Genomic DNA, 17839 nt, shown 5'->3' with positions numbered 1-17839 from the left:
GATTTTTACTGCTCTGAGGGGGGTTGGGGTGCTTTTCTCTTTTGGGTCTTTCCTTGCGCACATGTTCCCTGAACATACCTCTGCGCGGTCTTGTTTAATTCTTGCCAATCAGGGCCGTCTTCCTCATCTAATTGGGATCCAAAGGTGCTCTGAAACCCATTTTGCACTGAAAGCAAAGGCTGCAGTTCCACAATCTGCTTCCTGCATTTCGCATTATCTAATAAGCTTTGTCTGTGTTCTGTAGTGGCAGCATGGAGTGCTCTTAACGCTGCCTTTAGATCGCTGCGCTGCCTTTGCAATGCCTCTACCTGTTTCTCTGTCCCTTCTGTTACCAGGACTGCACGTTGCGTGTCCTGATAGGCCTTTTCGTATTGAGTTTGGAAGCTGCTCAGATGCGCTAGGCAAGACTGGTGTGCCCACTTGGCATCATCCACCTCTCCGTCCTTTGCTACCAACTTCCTTCTTAAATCTATATTCTCTCTCTCGATCTCACTAACATCGACCTTGCTCATTCGATGTCTCTCTTCTCTTTGCGGAGCGTCCGAACGACCTCCTCTGTGCCTCGCAATTGTGCCAGACAGGACACGATTGCCATCGGCTTGCGAGCTTTTCCCAAGCTTTTCTTATGGATTTCTGACAGGTACTCCCACCAAGTATGTCCTATACTCCCAGGTCCTATTTCCTCATTATCACAGAATTCACTCCAAAGGGGCCATCCTTTCCCTTTGAGATATTTCTGATCTATTCTTCCCAAACGGGACAATGTCCTACTCTGCTGCTGGTCGCTGCGACCTCGAATTCCTGGGGGTTCATAAGGCGTACCATTGCCTTCATTGCCATTTTCTCTATCTGAATGCTCTTTTAAAATTTGGAACGAGGGGTACTAAGGCGGTGCTGTAAACACGGGTACGGCGTTCGCTACATTCCGGAATACAAACTCCCGACAGTTTTTTTGTAACAAAAATCTATCAGTTTTACCTTATAGCCCTGTTAGTTACGCATGCATTAACACGCTTCCGAATTATGAGGATTGATCAGAACTGCTTGAACACTTGTGGTGTTCCTGTTCGCAAGTGGATTCTCAATTCAAATTTTGGGTTCTCCCGGAGTGGTTAGGCTACTTTTAAGTCGGGTCCCATCAGGAGTCGCCAGTAAATGTTGCTAACTTTGGTTGGTTCTTAATTTGTTGCCCGTGGTGTCTTTACTTAATTTGCTCTGTTTCTATAACCTTTGCTCTAGAGTCGCCAGGTATCTTAATGATACCGCCATAAGGTTCAAGTTCAAGTACTGATCAATAACTCGACACACCAATTAGTAAGATTCAAATCAAAACACATTTATTGTACACAGGCAATCACTATTCATGCATAAAACGCTACGTACTAGACTATCTCTAACACTAAAAGGCCTATACTTAGCTTCGGAACTGGCCCGCCAGGTCAGGGAACAAATGGCCTTCATTCGATTCCGAGTCTGCAGGATTCAAAAGCTGGTATGGACTGGTAGGAGCGCCTATCTCGTAGCGTGCGTTGACTGGAGACTTACTTGGTTGTTGCGGTAGCTAGGCAGGTCACTGTCAAGGGTTGTTTCGCACTGCTGAGTGACCCTGCCAAGAAGACCAATTTGAACTTGGGGGCTCTACTTTATAGTCCCCAGGGGCTTTGCGCCATTCGGGGCGTACCCCGTATCTGGTTCCAAGTGATTGAACTACTTTCCGATCACTTGGATCGATTTCTCCAATACTGGAGTTGTTCCCTGATCGCAGGGCGGTCCCCGAGTGTCCGTTGCCTTCCTTTGTCTTGGCTTCTGCTGCCGCCGAGGAGTCTGGCTTGGCCTTATTCACCTTACATGTTTCAATTGTTCCCAGGGATCGCTCATTAGTATGCAGATGGCTGTGCTGTCTGGGCTTCTGCAAGTTCTAATACACAGGAGACTTTGCACTTGCTAGTTTTTCCTGGCTTGGCTGAATTTCCCTGCATTCTTTGCGGATCTCCATTTTAAGTCGGGAAGTGGCCAACCCAGGTGACTACAGTATCTCCTGGCATCTACCGGCTGAGTTGCGCTGCCTTTCCACTATCCTAAGTGATGAGAGTGCCTCCTGGTACAAAGCATCCAGGTAATGTTCCCCCTCCCTGATGTGTTGCAGTGTCTCCAGCTCAGCTTCCAGCTCAATGACTGAGTCAAAGCTCCTCGAGCAGGTGGCCTGCTGCCCCATGAAGCATGAGCTTGTTGTCCTCTCTCAATTCCTTTACTGTTGTCTTTCAGCCAGCTAGCCCAAGTTGGTGTCGCCGTGTTGAGGTTGTGCAGTCCCTCAAGGCCCAGAGCTGCTAAAGGGCATCAACAACATTTCACCAACCATGCTTCCGGCAGTGGATAAGGAGAATAATTCAGTTTACTGTATACTTTTGGAAGTGTTTTTGGATAATGTTGGTCTGAAATGGCTTTTAGTGGTGTCTTTTATTTCACTTTTTGACCAAGTGAACATTATGATCAGTAGCAGAGAGGTGGAATGTTAGGGAATTAGGTCAGATCTTAAGCAGATGAATACTGCAAGTATCATCTGCCCGATCCTGGGGGGAGCTGGACAGAAAAGGTTCCTGACCACAGTCACCAGCACAGCCAATGCAGAAATGCGTCCTCATCCTGCTCTCAGACTGCAGTAGCACCTCCTTAATAAAACAGAGTCTTTTGATGACAATGTTAGAAATTCAGATTCCTTTAAGGATTACCTCCAGAGTGAATGGCATGCTTGCCTTCATGGGCCAGGGCTTGGGTATAAAAATTGGCAAGTCATGCCGCAACTGTAAAGAATATTAGTTAGACCGCACTTGGAATGTGATGTTCCATTCTGGTCGCCACACTACCAGAAGGATGTGGAGGCTTTGGAGAGGGTACAGACGAGGTTTACCAGGATGTTGCCTGGTATGAAGGGGATTAGCTAAGAGGAGAGGTTGGATAAACTCGGTTTGTTCTCACAGCAACGACGGAGGTTGAGGGGCAACCTGATAGAAGTCAACAAAATTATGAGGGGCATGGACAGAGTGGCAGCCAGAAGTTTTTTTTCAGCATGGAAGAGTCAATTACTAGGGGACATAGGTTTAAGGTGGGAGGGGCAAAGTTTAGAGGAGATGTGCGAGAGAAGTTTTTTTTACACAGAGGGTAGTGGGTGCCTGGAACTCGCTGCCGGAGGAGGTGGTGCAAGCAGATACATTAGTGACGTTTAAGGGGCGTCTTGACAAATACATGAATAGGATGGGAATTTTTCTTTGTACCTTTGTCTTGTGAGAGTACCTTTAAGACATGGATGTTTAAGCAATATACCTTTAAGAAAACAGTGATGTCAGAGAGTGGGTGGAGCTGGGCTTTAGATCAGCCATTTTGGCAGTTTTTAGTTTCAGTTTTGAAAAAGAGCTGGGAGTGTCTGTGTTTTGCACTTTGAAAAGAGCTTAGGAGTGTCTGTGTTTGCAGTGAGCTGGATCTCTGCCATGAAAGACTATCTCTGGATCATTTGGGTGATTTAAACTCATAATAGTAAAGCCTTTAACCTGATGTGATTCTGTTTAAAGGTGTTAAGTCTCTTGGAAGTTTGAAGGAACATTTTGAGGAATTATTTACTGTTGCAATATTTTCTGAGTTATCTGTGAAGTAAGGAGTGTTGAGAGATCCAATGTTTATTTAAGATGTTAAGTTGAGTTCATGGAATAAACATTGTTTTGTGTTTAAAAACCCACGTGTGCATAATTGTAATCCCACACCTAGGGAACAAGCCGTGTGCTAGGAAAAGCAACAAATACATTAAAGGGGAAGTTGGTTGAACTCCATGATACATTTTGGGGTTCTGTAAACGCCTCGCCCATAACAATTGGGGGCTCGAGGGGGATAAAGATCGATCTATTGGATTGGCTTTTGTGAACTTAAAGACAGTGAAGGATTGTTGCTTTTCCGGTGTGGTATTTTAGTTTAAATGGGGAAAGTGTTGTCAACAATGGCTCTTTCAGAGGCTCATAAGTTTTTGGGGGTGGAGAATGTCACACGTAGTACTTTACGGTCAGAAACGAAAAGCAGACGGTTAGATTTGGCAAGAACATTGCAGTTAACATTACTTGTCAAAATGCGACAAGATGAGGTAATTATGGCAGTGGTTAAGCATTTAAAGTTGCCTGAGATAGAGTTTGACTCATTGGAAATGGCAAAAATTGAGTTGCAAATTAAACAAATGGAACATGAGAAATTAAAGCGGCTTGAATAAGAGAGTGAGAGAGAGGAAAAAGAAAGAGAAAGAGAGAGGAAAAAGAAAGAGAAAGAGTGAGAGAGGAAAAAGAAAAGAGAGAATAAAGGAGGAAAGAAAGAATTGCCCTAGCAGAACAAAAAGAAAAAGGGAGATAGAGATCAGGGAAAAAGATAAAGAGAGGGAGTTTGAACTTCAGAAAATGGCCATGAAACATGACAATCAGTTAAAATTGGCAGACATGAAGGGAAACGTACAGTTGGATGATAGTGATGAGGGTAGTGAGAAAGAGCGTCATAGTCGAAGGCTTGGTGGGAATCTATTGAAATATGTCCAAGCATTGCCAAGGTTTGACGAGAAGGAAGTGGAAGCCTTTTTCATTTCATTTGAGAAGGTAGCTAAACAAATGAAATGGCCACAGGACATGTGGGTGTTACTGATTCAAACAAGAGCTAGTGAAGTGTTTGCATCACTACCGGAGGAGGTATCTGGAACGTATGAGGAGGTGAAGAAATCCATCTTAAGTGCATATGAGCTAGTGCCTGAAGCTTACAGACAAAGGTTTAGAAATTTAAGGAAAGAATTTGGTCAAACATACATGGAGTTTGAAAGGCTCAAACAGAGTAATTTTGATAGGTGGATAAGGGCTTTGAAAATAGACCAAACGTATGAAGCTCTCAGAGAAATTATACTTTTGGAGGAGTTTAAAAATTCAATTCCTGATGGAGTGAGAACTCATGTGGAAGAACAGAGGGTTAAAACTGCAAGATTAGCAGCAGAATTGGCAGATGATTATGAATTAGTTCATAAATCAAAGATTGGTTTCCGACATCAGTTTGAGCCGGTGAGGGATAGAAACTGGGGACATGAGAAATACTCAAGTCGTAAAGGTAAAGGTGATCTGATGGGAGACAATAAAGAGAGTGTACCTCAGATTAAAAAAGAAATCCAGGACGGTGGAAAAGAAATGAAAAGTTTCAGATGTTTTCACTGTAATAAACTAAGCCATGTAAAGTTACAGTGTTGGTGGTTGAAGAAAAGCACTGGGAAGGCCGATGTGGTAAAACAGGATAAGACAGTGGGATTTGTTAGAGTGGTAAAGGAAAGCCCAAGGGAAGCGAAGGAGGTGCAAACGATTGTACAGCCTGTTCAAGAAGTAATTGTTAAGAAGGTGCCAGATGTCTTTTAAAGAATTTACTTGTGTGGGTAAAGTTTACTCATGTGTATCAGGAGGAGCAGGTAAAGAAGTCACAATTTTAAGAGATACAGGGGCTAGTCAATCTTTAATGGTAAGAGATGAGGAATTATGTAGTTTGGGAAGAATGTTGCCAGAAAAGGTGGTGATATGTGGAATTCAGGGTGAGAGGAGTAGCGTTCCATTATCTAAGGTAAGGTTGGAAAGGCCAGTGAAGAGTGGTGAAGTGGTAGTAGGAGTAATAGATAAACTATCTTGTCCAGGAATACAGTTTATATTGGGTAATGATATAGCTGGATCGCAGGTGGGAGTGATGCCGACTGTGGTTGATAAGCCAGTGGAAAATCAGACAACTGAAGTGTTGAAGGACGAATATCCTGGGATTTTTCCGGATTGTGTAGTAACAAGGTCACAAAGTCACAGGTTAAGACAAGAGGAGAAATCAAAGAGTGAAGATGAAGTTGAAGTGCAATTATCAGAAACGATTTTTGATCAGATGGTTGAAAAAGAACAAGAACAGGTGGAGGACGAGGTGGATATTTTTAGTTCAGGATAATTGGCGGAGTTACAACAGAAAGATGTAGAAATAAAACGGATATATCAGAAAGCATATATGGAAGAGGAATCTGAGAGTATACCAGAGTGTTATTACCGTAAAAATGATGTCTTGATGAGAAAATGGAGACTTGTACATATGCAGGCGGATGAAAAGTGGGCAGAAGTTCATCAAGTAGTATTGCCGGTAGGGTATAGAAAGGCGGTGTTACGAGTTGCACATGAGGTACCAGCGGGAGGTCATTTGGGAATAAGGAAAACTCAAGCTAAAATCCAGAAACATTTTTATTGGCCTCGACTACATAAAGATGTAGTTAAATTTTGTCAATCATGTCACACGTGTCAAGTGATAAGGAAATCCCAAGCAGTGATAAAACCAGCGCCCTTAATACCCATTCCAGCATTTGAGAAACCTTTTACAAGGGCCCTAATCGATTGTGTAGGACCGCTTGCTAAAACAAAAAGTGGGAATTAATATCTTTTAACTGTAATGGATGTGTCTACTAGGTTTCCAAAGGCCATTCCAGTACATAATATTATAGCTAAAAGGATTGTGGAGGAGTTACTTAAATTCTTTACTAGATATGGACTACCCACAGAAATTCAATCGGATTAAGGAACGGATTTTACTTCAAAGTTATTCAAAGAAGTTATGAATAGCTTAGGAATAAAACAATTTAAATCAACTGCGTACCATCCAGAATCGCAGGGAGCGTTAGAAAGGTGGCATCAGACATTAAAGACAATGTTGAGGGTGTTTTGTCAAGATTATCCAGAGGATTGGGATAAAGGAATCCCATTCGTATTGTTTGCAATTAGGGATGCACCTAATGAGTCTACCAAATTTAGTCCTTTTTAACTAATTTTTGGTCATGAGGTAAGAGGACCACTTAAATTGATTAAGGAAAAATTGGTGGGTGAGAAATTGGAAATTACACTATTGGATTAGTTGTCAAATTTTAGGGAACGATTAAATAGAGCAGGTGAATTGGCTAAACAACATTTGAAAGTTGCACAAAATGTGATAAAACGGGTCGCGGACAAGAAATCCAAAGTTTGTAGTTTTGCCAGTGGGGGTAAAGTTTTAGTGTTGTTACCAGTGGTAGGGGAGCCTTTAAAAGCTAGGTTTTGTGGACTGTATCAGATTGAAAGGAAATTAAGTGAGGTGAATTATGTGGTAAAAACACCAGATAGAAGGAAGACTCACCGAGTGTGTCATGTGAATATGCTTAAAAGGTACTTTGAAAGGGAAGGAGAGAAAAAGGAGGTTTTAATGATTCTAACTCAAAGTGACGAACCAAATGACTGTGAATTTGACATACCTCAAATTAAATTGGAAAATGAGGATGTTCTTAAAAATTGGGATGAATTGTTGTTACCTTCCAGAGGAAAAACGAACTGACCTGAAAGTTATTGATATCACATGGGCAAGTTTATAGAGATAAATTGGGAAGTACTAAAATGGCTATACTTGATGTAGATGTGGGAAATGCTGCTCCTATCAAACAACATCCATATAGACTTAATCCTTTAAAATTGGCACAGGTTAACAAAGAGATTGAGAGTATGCTTAAAAATGGCATAATTGAAGTGGGTTGCAGCCAATGGAGCTCACCCATTGTGATGGTACCTAGACCAGATGGTACCCAACAGTTGTGTGTGGACTATAGAAAGGTGAATGCAGTTACAAGAACGGACTCTTATCCTGTCCCATCATTGAAGGATTGCATGGAGAAAGAGGGACAATCTGCTTTTATTTCCAACTTCCAGACATGGAAAGAACATTTAAAACATCGTATGGAGTTCTTCGGTCGACTTCAGGAGGCAGGTTTGATGATGAACCTAGCCAAAAGTGAATTTGGAAGCCCGAATCACTTTCCTTGCGGAGTTTCCGATGCCCTCAAGACGAAGGGAAATAATGCGATTTCTTAGCATGAGTGGATTTGATCGAACATTTGAGCAAACGTTTTGTGGCATGATTACTCCACTGATGGAATTGCTGAAGAAACATTAAAAAATTCAATGGACAGCGTACTTTCAACAGGCATTTGACTGCCTGAAAGCTGTGATCACCAATGTTCCTGTATTGGAGAATTGCAAGGGACTCTGTGGTCAGATTGAACTAAAGTATCTGGTTCCAAAGAGAAATGCCGCGGAGTAGAGGAATGGATGGATCGTGCAGAGACTTTGTTCAAAGAGACTGTCAGTCGAGAAGGATTTCGGTTGGAGGAAGAAGAACAAAGAAAAATGGACTATATTATTATACCTGTTTGCATGTGTTGTTTTTTTAAAAAAAACAAAAAGGTATATTTACTGTGTACATTTCTCAGTGGATGGTGCAAAAGTGAAAAATGCAACCATCTTGAAGTTGATGGTTTATTTTTATTTTTCTTGGGGGGAGGTGTCATGTGAGAGTACCTTTAAGACATGGATGTTTAAGCAATATACCTTTAAGAAAACAGTGATGTCAGAGAGTGGGTGGAGCTGGGCTTTAGATCAGCCATTTTGGCAGTTTTTAGTTTCAGTTTTGAAAAAGAGCTGGGAGTGTCTGTGTTTTGCACTTTGAAAAGAGCTTAGGAGTGTCTGTGTTTGCAGTGAGCTGGATCTCTGCCATGAAAGACTATCTCTGGATCATTTGGGTGACTTAAACTCATAATAGTAAAGCCTTTAACCTGATGTGATTCTGTTTAAAGGTGTTAAGTCTCTTGGAAGTTTGAGGGAACATTTTGAGGAATTATTTACTGTTGCAATATTTTCTGAGTTATCTTTGAAGTAAGGAGGGTTAAGAGATCCAATGTTTATTTGAGATGTTAAGCTGAGTTCATGGAATAAACATTATTTTGTGTTTAAAAACCCACGTGTGCATAATTGTAATCCCACTCCTAGGGAACAAGCTGTGTGCTAGGAAAAGCAACAAATACATTAAAGGGGGAGGTTGGTTGAACTCCATGATACATTTTGGGGTTCTGAAAACGCCTCGCCCATAACACCTTTAGTGTTTTATCCTCACCCTCAGCTGTGCAGACCAACACAAAGAAGTTAATTAGCAAGTCCATAATTTCCCGAATCCAATGACAATACATCCTGCACTTGTCACTAACAGACCACATTACTCTTCGTCACCCGTTCTTTTCATATATTTGCAAAACGTTTTACTGTTGTCTTTAATATTCCTTTTCTCATATTCAATATCACACCAAATAGGGAAATCCATCAGGAAATGATAGTGGGGATTAAAATCACTTGAAAAAAATAAAGAAATTAAAAAGTGATTATGAACTTTTAAAATGCAACAAACAAACAAAAATCATGATTGTCCTCCCACATTTGGCCCCTGTATCTGAATCCAGACTTACAGGACAGCTAACCAGAAGATGTGTTCTGCCTGGCTATCTGATCTGTCTGTCCATTCTGAAGGTCTTCACACACTCCCAAGCTTCTGGCAAGGTGTGGATGCCAATTAGCCACTATTAAGTGGGCACAGTACAAAGTCTTACAACACCAGCTTAAAGTCCAACAGGTATGTTTCGATGTCACTAGCTTTCGGAGCGCTGCTCCTTCCTCAGGTGAGGAAGGAGCAGCGCTCCGAAAGCTAGTGACATTGAAACAAACCTGTTGGACTTTAACCTGGTGTTGTAAGACTTCGTACTGTGCTCACCCCAGTCCAACGCCGGCATCTCCACATCATGACTATTAAGTGGTGCAGAGGCTGACACAGCTGACAAAAAGGCAGATCCAGAAAGGGGAAGGGAGGGGAGAAAAAGAATGATCACAGAAGTATGGGAGTGAGGCGCTTGATAGTCTGCCAAAATAGCAATCGAGATCACAGTGTAGCATATACACTTTATGAGCTATATGGGCTTAAAGATGGAACTCCTGGCTCTCGGCAGAAACGCTTTAAGGATAGCAACCAAGTTAAATTCTGTCTGAAAGGCCTTCATCCGCTTACCAGCTGTCAAAGTTAAAATGAAGGTCATTCAGTTTTAACTCAGTTCACAATAGGCATAAGAGCCAAGCACAACAATTTTCATAATTTAGTACTGATTGGCTGTCTGACTAAGAGATGGAAAATGCCTCACTGTTGTAGTGAATTTTTCTTCTGTCCCTGGCATTAAAAATACTAATCGGGTAGAACAGACAAGGGCAGTGAAATTATCCAGTGGTATAACTGATCTGGAAAATCTGATAATGCATCATTTCGAAAATTGTTTTTCATTGTGATGTTTGTTACATGGCATTACATCTTTCTCTGAATACTCACTATACTCCTGGATCAACTTCTCTGCGAGGAATGGGATGGTGAGTAACAGTTTACCCAACAGTTTAAATACTGGTAAACTCTTCCTCATACTGTTTTTTTCTGACAACTGGATAAAAGGATAAACAGAATATCAATCATTCTTAAAATGTATGTCGCAATCTCATTTTCCAAACTCCAACTGTAAAGATAATTGAGCTAATTTATGACACATGTTTGCCTGCAAGACCTGTTCCCACATTCACTGACCTGTGGCCTAACTCCATATACTCTCCTTTGGTCCATATTCCTTTGGTTAATAAAAATCCATCAGTCTCAGATTTAAAGTTTTAAAAAAACATTTTGAGTGCCCAATTCATTTTTCTAATTAAGGGGCAATTTAGCGTGGCCAATCCACCTACTCTGCACATTTTGGGTTGTGCGGGCGAAACCCACGCAAACACGGGGAGAATGTACAAACTCCACATGGACAGTGACCCAGAATCGGGATCGAACCTGGGACCTCGGCGCCATGAGGCTGCAGTGCCAACCACTGCGCCACTATGCTGCCCAGATTTAATAATAATAATAATCGGTGATTGTCATAAGTAGGCTTCAATGAAGGTACTGTGAAAAGCCCCTAGTTGCCACATTCCGGCGTCTGTTCGGGGAGGCTGGTACGGGAATTGAACCTGCGCTGCTGGCATTGTTCTGCATTACAAGCCAGCTGTTTAGTACGATGTATTAAATCAGCCCCTAGATTTAAAGTTAATAGCTACGTAGGCATCGTTTGTCCTTTGTGGTAAACAGTTCCAGACTTCACGTAATCTTTGTTTACAGAAATGTTTCCTGACTTCATTTCTGAATAGTCCACCTCTGATACTTAGACTATGCCCCAAAGCCCTACATCCTCAATTCCAGGACAGATGTGGAAGGTGCTCGGGGAGCCAGGCAAATCATGTCCATATGTTCTGGTCGTGCCCGGCGCTGGATGGGTTTTGGAGGGGTTTTGCGAGGACTATGTCCAAGGTGGTGAATGCCCAGGTCAAGCTGAGCTGGGGATTGGCATTATTTGGGGTATCGGACGAGCCGGGAGTGCAGGAGGCGAAAGAGGCCGGTATTCTGGCCTTTGCATCCCTGGTAGCCCGGCGGAGGATTTTGCTACTACGGAAAGATGCAAAGCCCCCTAGTGTGGAAGCTTGGATCAATGACATGGCAGGGTTCATCAAGCTGGAGAGGATAAAGTTTGCCTTGCGAGGGTCTGTGCAGGGTTTCCTCAGGCGGTGCCAACCGTTCCTAGATTATCTCGCGGAGCGCTAGGAGGTCAGCAGCAGCAGCAGCCCAAGGGCCGGGGGTGGGGGGGTTTCATTTGGGGTGGCGTTTGGGTGAAAGTGGTGGGGTTTTCCTATTTGTGTTTTTAAATGTTATATGGGGGGTTATTGTATATGGGGGAAATTCAATGTATAATTTCTGACTGTTGTGTTCTTGTTTCTTTCTTTTTGTTGGGTTGGGGGGGGTTTTCTTGAAAATTTGTTGAAAATTTTGAATAAATATATTTTATTTTAAAAAGATACTGCACAGCGTAGCAAGATAAAGAACGACAAGATCTTGCGGTGGAGGATCGAACTCTCCACCTACAACTACGAGATCTTGTATCATCCTGGGAAGCTAAATGAGCCTCCTGACGCCCTGTCCCGCGGCACATGTGCCACCGCACAAGTGGACCGACTCCAAGCCCTCCACGAGGACCTCTGCCACCCGGGGGTCACTCGCTTTTTCCATTTTGTCAAGACCCGCAACCTGCCCTACTCCACCGAGGTCAGGACAGCCACCAGGGATTGCCAAATCTGCGCGGAGTGCAAACCGCACTTCTACCGACCAGAGAAAGCGCATCTGATAAAGGCTTCCCGTCCCTTTGAACGCCTCAGCATGGACTTCAGAGGCCCCCTCCCCTCCACCGACCGCAACACGTACTTCATGAACGTGATTGTTGAGTACTCCCGGTTCCCATTCGCCATCCCCTGCCCCGACATGACCGCAACCACCGTCATCAAGGCCCTCCATAGTATCTTTGCACTGTTCGGGTTCCACGCTTACATACATAGTGATAGGGGGTCCTCTTTTATGAACGACGAACTGCGTCAATTCCTGCTCAGCAAGGGCATCGCCACATGCAGGACGACCAGTTACAACCCCGGGGTAACGGACAGGTAGAGAGGGAGAACGGAATGGTCTGGAAGACCGTCCTACTGGCCCTACGGTCCAGGAACCTCCCAGTCTCCCGCTGGCAGATAGTCCTCCCGGATGCCCTCCACTCCATCCGGTCACTGCTTTGTACGATCACCAACCAGACACCTCACGACCGTCTCCTTGTCTTCCCCAGGAAGTCCTCCTCTGGGACCTCGCTCCCGACCTGGCTGGCAGCTCCCGGACCCATCCTGCTCCGAAATCACGTGCGGGCGCATAAGTCGGACCCGTTGGTCGAGAGGGTCCATCTACTCCATGCTAACCCCCAGAACACCTACGTGGCGTACCCCGACGGCCGTCAAGATACGGTCTCCCTACGAGACCTGGCACCCGCCGGAGCCCCAGCCACCAGTCCTGCCCTCCCCTCCACCGGGGCACCTTACAGGAGGATCAGTCCTTCCGCCGGCCCCGTCTAGGCCCCCGCACCCACCGATGCTCCCCGCAGGCGCTCCCTTCCCAGGTCAACCGTTTTCCCCACCAGCGCCGTGGGTTGCTAGGGGTGCCGAAGCTGCCATGGAGATCGAAGCCACGCTCTCGGAGTCACAGACGCCCGCGCCCCCACCGAAGCTCCGACGATCACAGAGGACGACCAGGGCCCCCGATCGACTGATTGCTTCATTTTAAATTGTACACTGTAAACTGATAGCTCCATTTTAAATTGTAAAAACTGTAAATGTAAATGTAAATCATCGAATGTACATAGCTATCAGAATTGTAAATAGTTACAAAACACTGTATGGAGGTATTACAGTACCTCCATAACTAATTCTACCATGTTGCCATGTTTGTAGTATCAGGCCACCACCCCCGCCGGACTTTTTTTTAACAGGGGGTGAATGTGGTATTATAGATATTACGGTACCTGATAGGCTGGAGCACCATTGGTGGAAACTGTATGCTTTCTATTGGTTAGGATGTATGGTAGCTCCGCCCTGCTAGGCGGGGTATAAGAGCCCGTGCCGCCCCAGCAGCCTTCATTCTGTACCTGAGCTGCTGGGGGAAACATCTAGCTTATTAAAGCCTTCAGTTGGACTACAACCTCGCTTTAGTGGTTATTGATCGTGCATTACTGAGTTCACCACACTCTGCAGTTTCTTGCGATCTTGGACCGAGCAGTTGCCATACCAAGCTGTGATGCAGCTGGATAGGATGCTCGCTTTCACACATTTGAGAAGTTTGTGAGAGTCGATGCAGACGTGCCAAATTTCTTTAGCTTCCGTAGGAAGTAGAGACTTTGTTAGGCTTTCTTGACTGTTGCACCAACGTGAATGGACCAGGGCAGGCTGTTGGTGATGGTGACCCCCAGGAACTTAAAGCTATCGACCATCTCCACTTCGGAGCCATTGATGCAGACGGGAGTGTGTGTCATGCTACGCTTCCTGATCAATGATCAGTCTTTCCAACATTTAGAGAGGTTGTTTTCGGTACACCATGCAACCAAGTGATTTATCTCCCTCCTGTAGTCTGATTCATCGTTGTTTGAGATACATTTGAGATTGTTTGGTATTCAGTGTGAATGTGCGCCAGAAGACTAAAAATTGGCCAAAGTAGACCCGTTTTTGAAAGGAAGATAGAGAAACATGTGTAATTACAGACCAGTTACTTTAACATGTGTGAAGGTAAACAGAACTCCAAGTCTTTTAGTAAGGATGAAATTATCACACATCTAGATAAAGAGAAAATAGTTGGAAGTAGACAATACGGTTTCCGAAGGGACAACTGCACTTGAAAAATCTCAGAATTCTTTAAAGAGATAACAGAAAAGGGAGCTGGGGAAAATACAGGTAGTGGCCATTAAATTTCAGAAAGCCTACAGAAGATTATGGAATTTCAGAACTGACAGCAAATTTCTACTCCATTCTAACAAATTTTAATCCAAAGAGTAGGGATTACGGTAGTGTTCTTTCACTGGACTCAGCTCTGGGACCATTGATTTCGTCTAGAGGGAGTAGCTTGAAAATTTGTATATTATCAAAATGGGAAGCATAAAATCAAAGAATCCCTGCAATGCAAAAGGAGGCCATTCAGATCATCGAGTCCAAACAGCCCTTGGAAAGAGCACCAACATAAGCCCACGCTTCCACCCTATCCCCGTAACCCAGTAATCCCACCTACCTTTTGGACACTAAGGGACAATTTATCATGGCCAATCCACCTAGCCTGCACATCTTTGGACTGTGGGAGGAAATCGGAGCACACGGAGGAAACCCACGGGGAGAAAGTGCAAAGTCCACACAGGCAGTCACCCAAGGCCGGAATTGAACCCGGGTTCCTGCTAACCACTGTGACGCCCAAATAGTTTTTTCTAAATAAGGGGCAATTTAGGGTGGCTAATCCACCAACACTGCACATCTTTGGGTTGTGGAGATGAGACCCATGCAGACACGGGAGAATGTGCAAACTCCACACAGATAGTGACCCTAGGCCGGGATCAAACCCGGGTCCTAGGCACTTCAAGGCAGCAGTGCTAACCACTGTGCCACCTTGCCATCCTAGAATTAGTTCAAGTTAAATGGCTAGAAGACAAAAGGAGGCTGCACCAGAAAGATTGCTAAACTGGGGAAATGGACTAAAAGCAGAGGTTGAATTGAATCACAGAAAAGGATGAAGAGATGCATTTCAGTAAAAGAAAAGCAGCAATTATACTCTGAATGGAAGTAGGTTTGGTGCTCAGTGGGAGAGCAGAGTAATTTGGAGTACAAGTTCATTTGACATTAAAGGCAGCAACTCTGGTAAGGCTCTGAAAATGAAGCTAATATCCCAAAAGGCATACAATATAATAACAAATGGTAATTATGAACCTAATGTGTACAGTTTTGGGCTCCACACGAAAATAAGTATTTAGAGATTTGAAAAATTAGGGTTTTATTGTGAGAACAATACAGGTTGTGAGCATATGCTTGCAAGTGTTTAAACTTATTTCTAAAAAGGTAAACCTTTCAACAAAGAATGTGCTGTATGCTATTTCAATATTTTTTTCAGCTAACTATCATTATGAAAATATTGTGACATATCTTTCATCTATGCAATTACTGACCTGTTTCTGGCATTCTTCCAGCACACAGCACACAAACTGCTCTGACTTCAATTCTGCAGTAAGAAGTGCAAGAACTAAAAGAAATGCAAATATGTTAGCCAACATTGGTTAAAACACATTACTCCATCGGGGGTGGGGGGAAGAGACATAGCACTGGAGGCATTAGTGATGGTGTTGTCAATGCGAAAGGCACCATATTTCCGCGGGGGCGAGGAACCAGAAGTCCCTTGTGGATTACCCTCTGTAGGAAGTTTGATCAGGGATAGAAGTTCCAGAGTCTGGACCCGAGACACCAGCAACAGTGTCACAAAAGGTTTAATGACTTGACACAGATGTCACCTTCTGGCATCTCCTATCCACCACACCGCCAGCCTCTAATGCTGATCAGTGCACCACAGTCCCATCACTCATACAGCAGCACTCCTTGTCACTCAGGACTGACGTCTAACTGCCGGATACTGTAGCTCTACCCTCATACACCAACGAATGCTGCCAGCTCCACAGTCACCACTCACTACCTCCACATAGCTCCAGCTATTTACCAATGACATAGAGTTCCTGCAATGCAGAAGGAGGCTATTCACACCATCAGGTCTGCTCCGAGACTATGAAAGAGCACCGAGGCCCACCCCTCCGCCCGCAACCCCACCCAACATGCACATCTTTGGACACTAAGGGGCAATTTAGCATGGCCAATCCACCTAACCTACACATCTTTGGACACTAAGGGACAATGTATTATTCCTTGTGTCTGAATAAAGCTCGTAGTCTTACAGTTGAAGTAGATGCTTTATTGTGTGAGTTCTTTCTCGCTCCAGGGTTTATGCCATATGTTACATCTGAGCTGTCTGTCTATGTGCTGCTCACCAGCTGCCGTTCCTGTGTAGAGTGCTCCTTGACTTCCTGCTTGTCTATCTTATACATCTCTGGTGCTCTCTCTAGTGGTTACTTAGTTGTAGTGTATTTACATTAACCCCTTGTGTATATACAGTGATGCATAACACTACATTCCCCCTTTTTTCTTTTTACATATTTTCTGTACTTTATTAAAGAAAATTGTACAAAACAGGTAGATAAATGATGATATGTGCAAGTTGTGATGATACTGATGATTATACAAAGCCGATTAATATTTATGCGTCCAATCTTAATAAAAAAACTTAGGAGTTCAAAGTTTATGAATTTGTTTGGTTGAGGTTTGTTTTCATCTGTTGTTGATGTGGTGATGTTGATATTGTAATTTCCTTGTGAATGTCGTCAGTGTTCTTGTGCCCAAGCAACCAACAAGTCATCACAAGGCATTTGAATGGTTGAACCACCCCTGTTGGCTGATCTAGACCTTTCTCTGTGCCTGCGATATCGACTCTGCACGTCATCCTCCTTGTCTGACCATGACTTTTTCCTGCGCTTGCGGTATTGATTCTGTATGTCATCCGCCTTGTCTGACCTGGACTCTTTCCCTCGCCCGCGGCATTGCCTCTGTATGGCATCTGTCCTGAAAACCGTTCCACTTGCCTGTTGTGGAGCAGATATGAATCTGTGAGATTCGCCGTCATGCCATGTGATGTTTGTAGTCTTGCCATTGTTTTGGACTGTGCTGTTGCATTGTCCTTCAAGTGCAGAGTGGTACCATGTTGTACAGGTCGTTGTTTCATTGTTGTTGTTTTTGTTGTTTCTGTCTTTGTTGTTTTCGTTGTTGTTCTTGTTGTTTTTGTTGTTGTTCATGTTGCTTTTGTCGTTGTTCTTGTTGCGCTCAATGACTGTTCCGTGTTGATAATTTGAGTCATTCTCAAAGTTATTGGTATCAGTGTCCTCTGTGGTATCTAATGTTCCATTGAGCATTTCTTCTTGAGGATCGTGAGAATGATCTGATGTTGCATAGATCTTGGTGACATCAGTCATTTGTGATTGATGTGATTCCTCTTTGATTCCTTGGTGCTCCTCTTCTGGAGTCATTTCTGCTTGATTTGCTTCATCGTTGGTCTCTAGGTGCTCCTCTTTTGGAGTCAACGTCGTCAAGATTTCAGTTTCTTGTGGGTTGTCAAGAATGGATGAGGTTTTAATTGATGCGATCTCACTGGACTCAAGAGTAGTTTGACTTTGATTGTTGTGTGCGCAGAACGGTCTTTGCGCAAAATGGCTATTTTCAACTGCGCATGCGCGGATGCGGTTTCCTGCACATGCGCAGAAGCAGATTTGTTCCCCGGGCTGTTTAAAAGGTACTCAGACGCCATTTCAACTTCTTTAGACCAGTGGAGAATAACTTTTTCGGTGTTCTTTCTAGGTAAACACTTAATGTTATTCTTATCTTGCAATCAATCGCGATTTCCAGCTTTAAGC

General features: G+C 43.7%; 1 protein-coding gene across 1 annotated transcript in view; it reads right to left on the bottom strand.

Moving 5' to 3' along the window:
* The window catches only part of LOC140404121 (meiosis inhibitor protein 1-like), a 221306-nt gene that overhangs the window by 175268 nt on the left and 28199 nt on the right, over positions 1–17839 (bottom strand). The window contains exons 4-5 of the mRNA XM_072492540.1: positions 15500–15573; positions 10240–10345 (exon numbers count right to left, since the gene is read on the bottom strand). Coding sequence (XP_072348641.1) covers positions 10240–10345; positions 15500–15573 — 180 coding nt within the window. The remainder of the gene's footprint in view (positions 1–10239; positions 10346–15499; positions 15574–17839) is intronic.

The sequence above is a fragment of the Scyliorhinus torazame genome, chromosome 29 (assembly GCF_047496885.1).
Source record: "Scyliorhinus torazame isolate Kashiwa2021f chromosome 29, sScyTor2.1, whole genome shotgun sequence".
Classification (NCBI taxonomy): Eukaryota; Metazoa; Chordata; class Chondrichthyes; order Carcharhiniformes; family Scyliorhinidae; genus Scyliorhinus; species Scyliorhinus torazame.
Note: the sequence above shows the minus strand (reverse complement) of the source record. Positions and strands in the feature narration are given on the sequence as shown.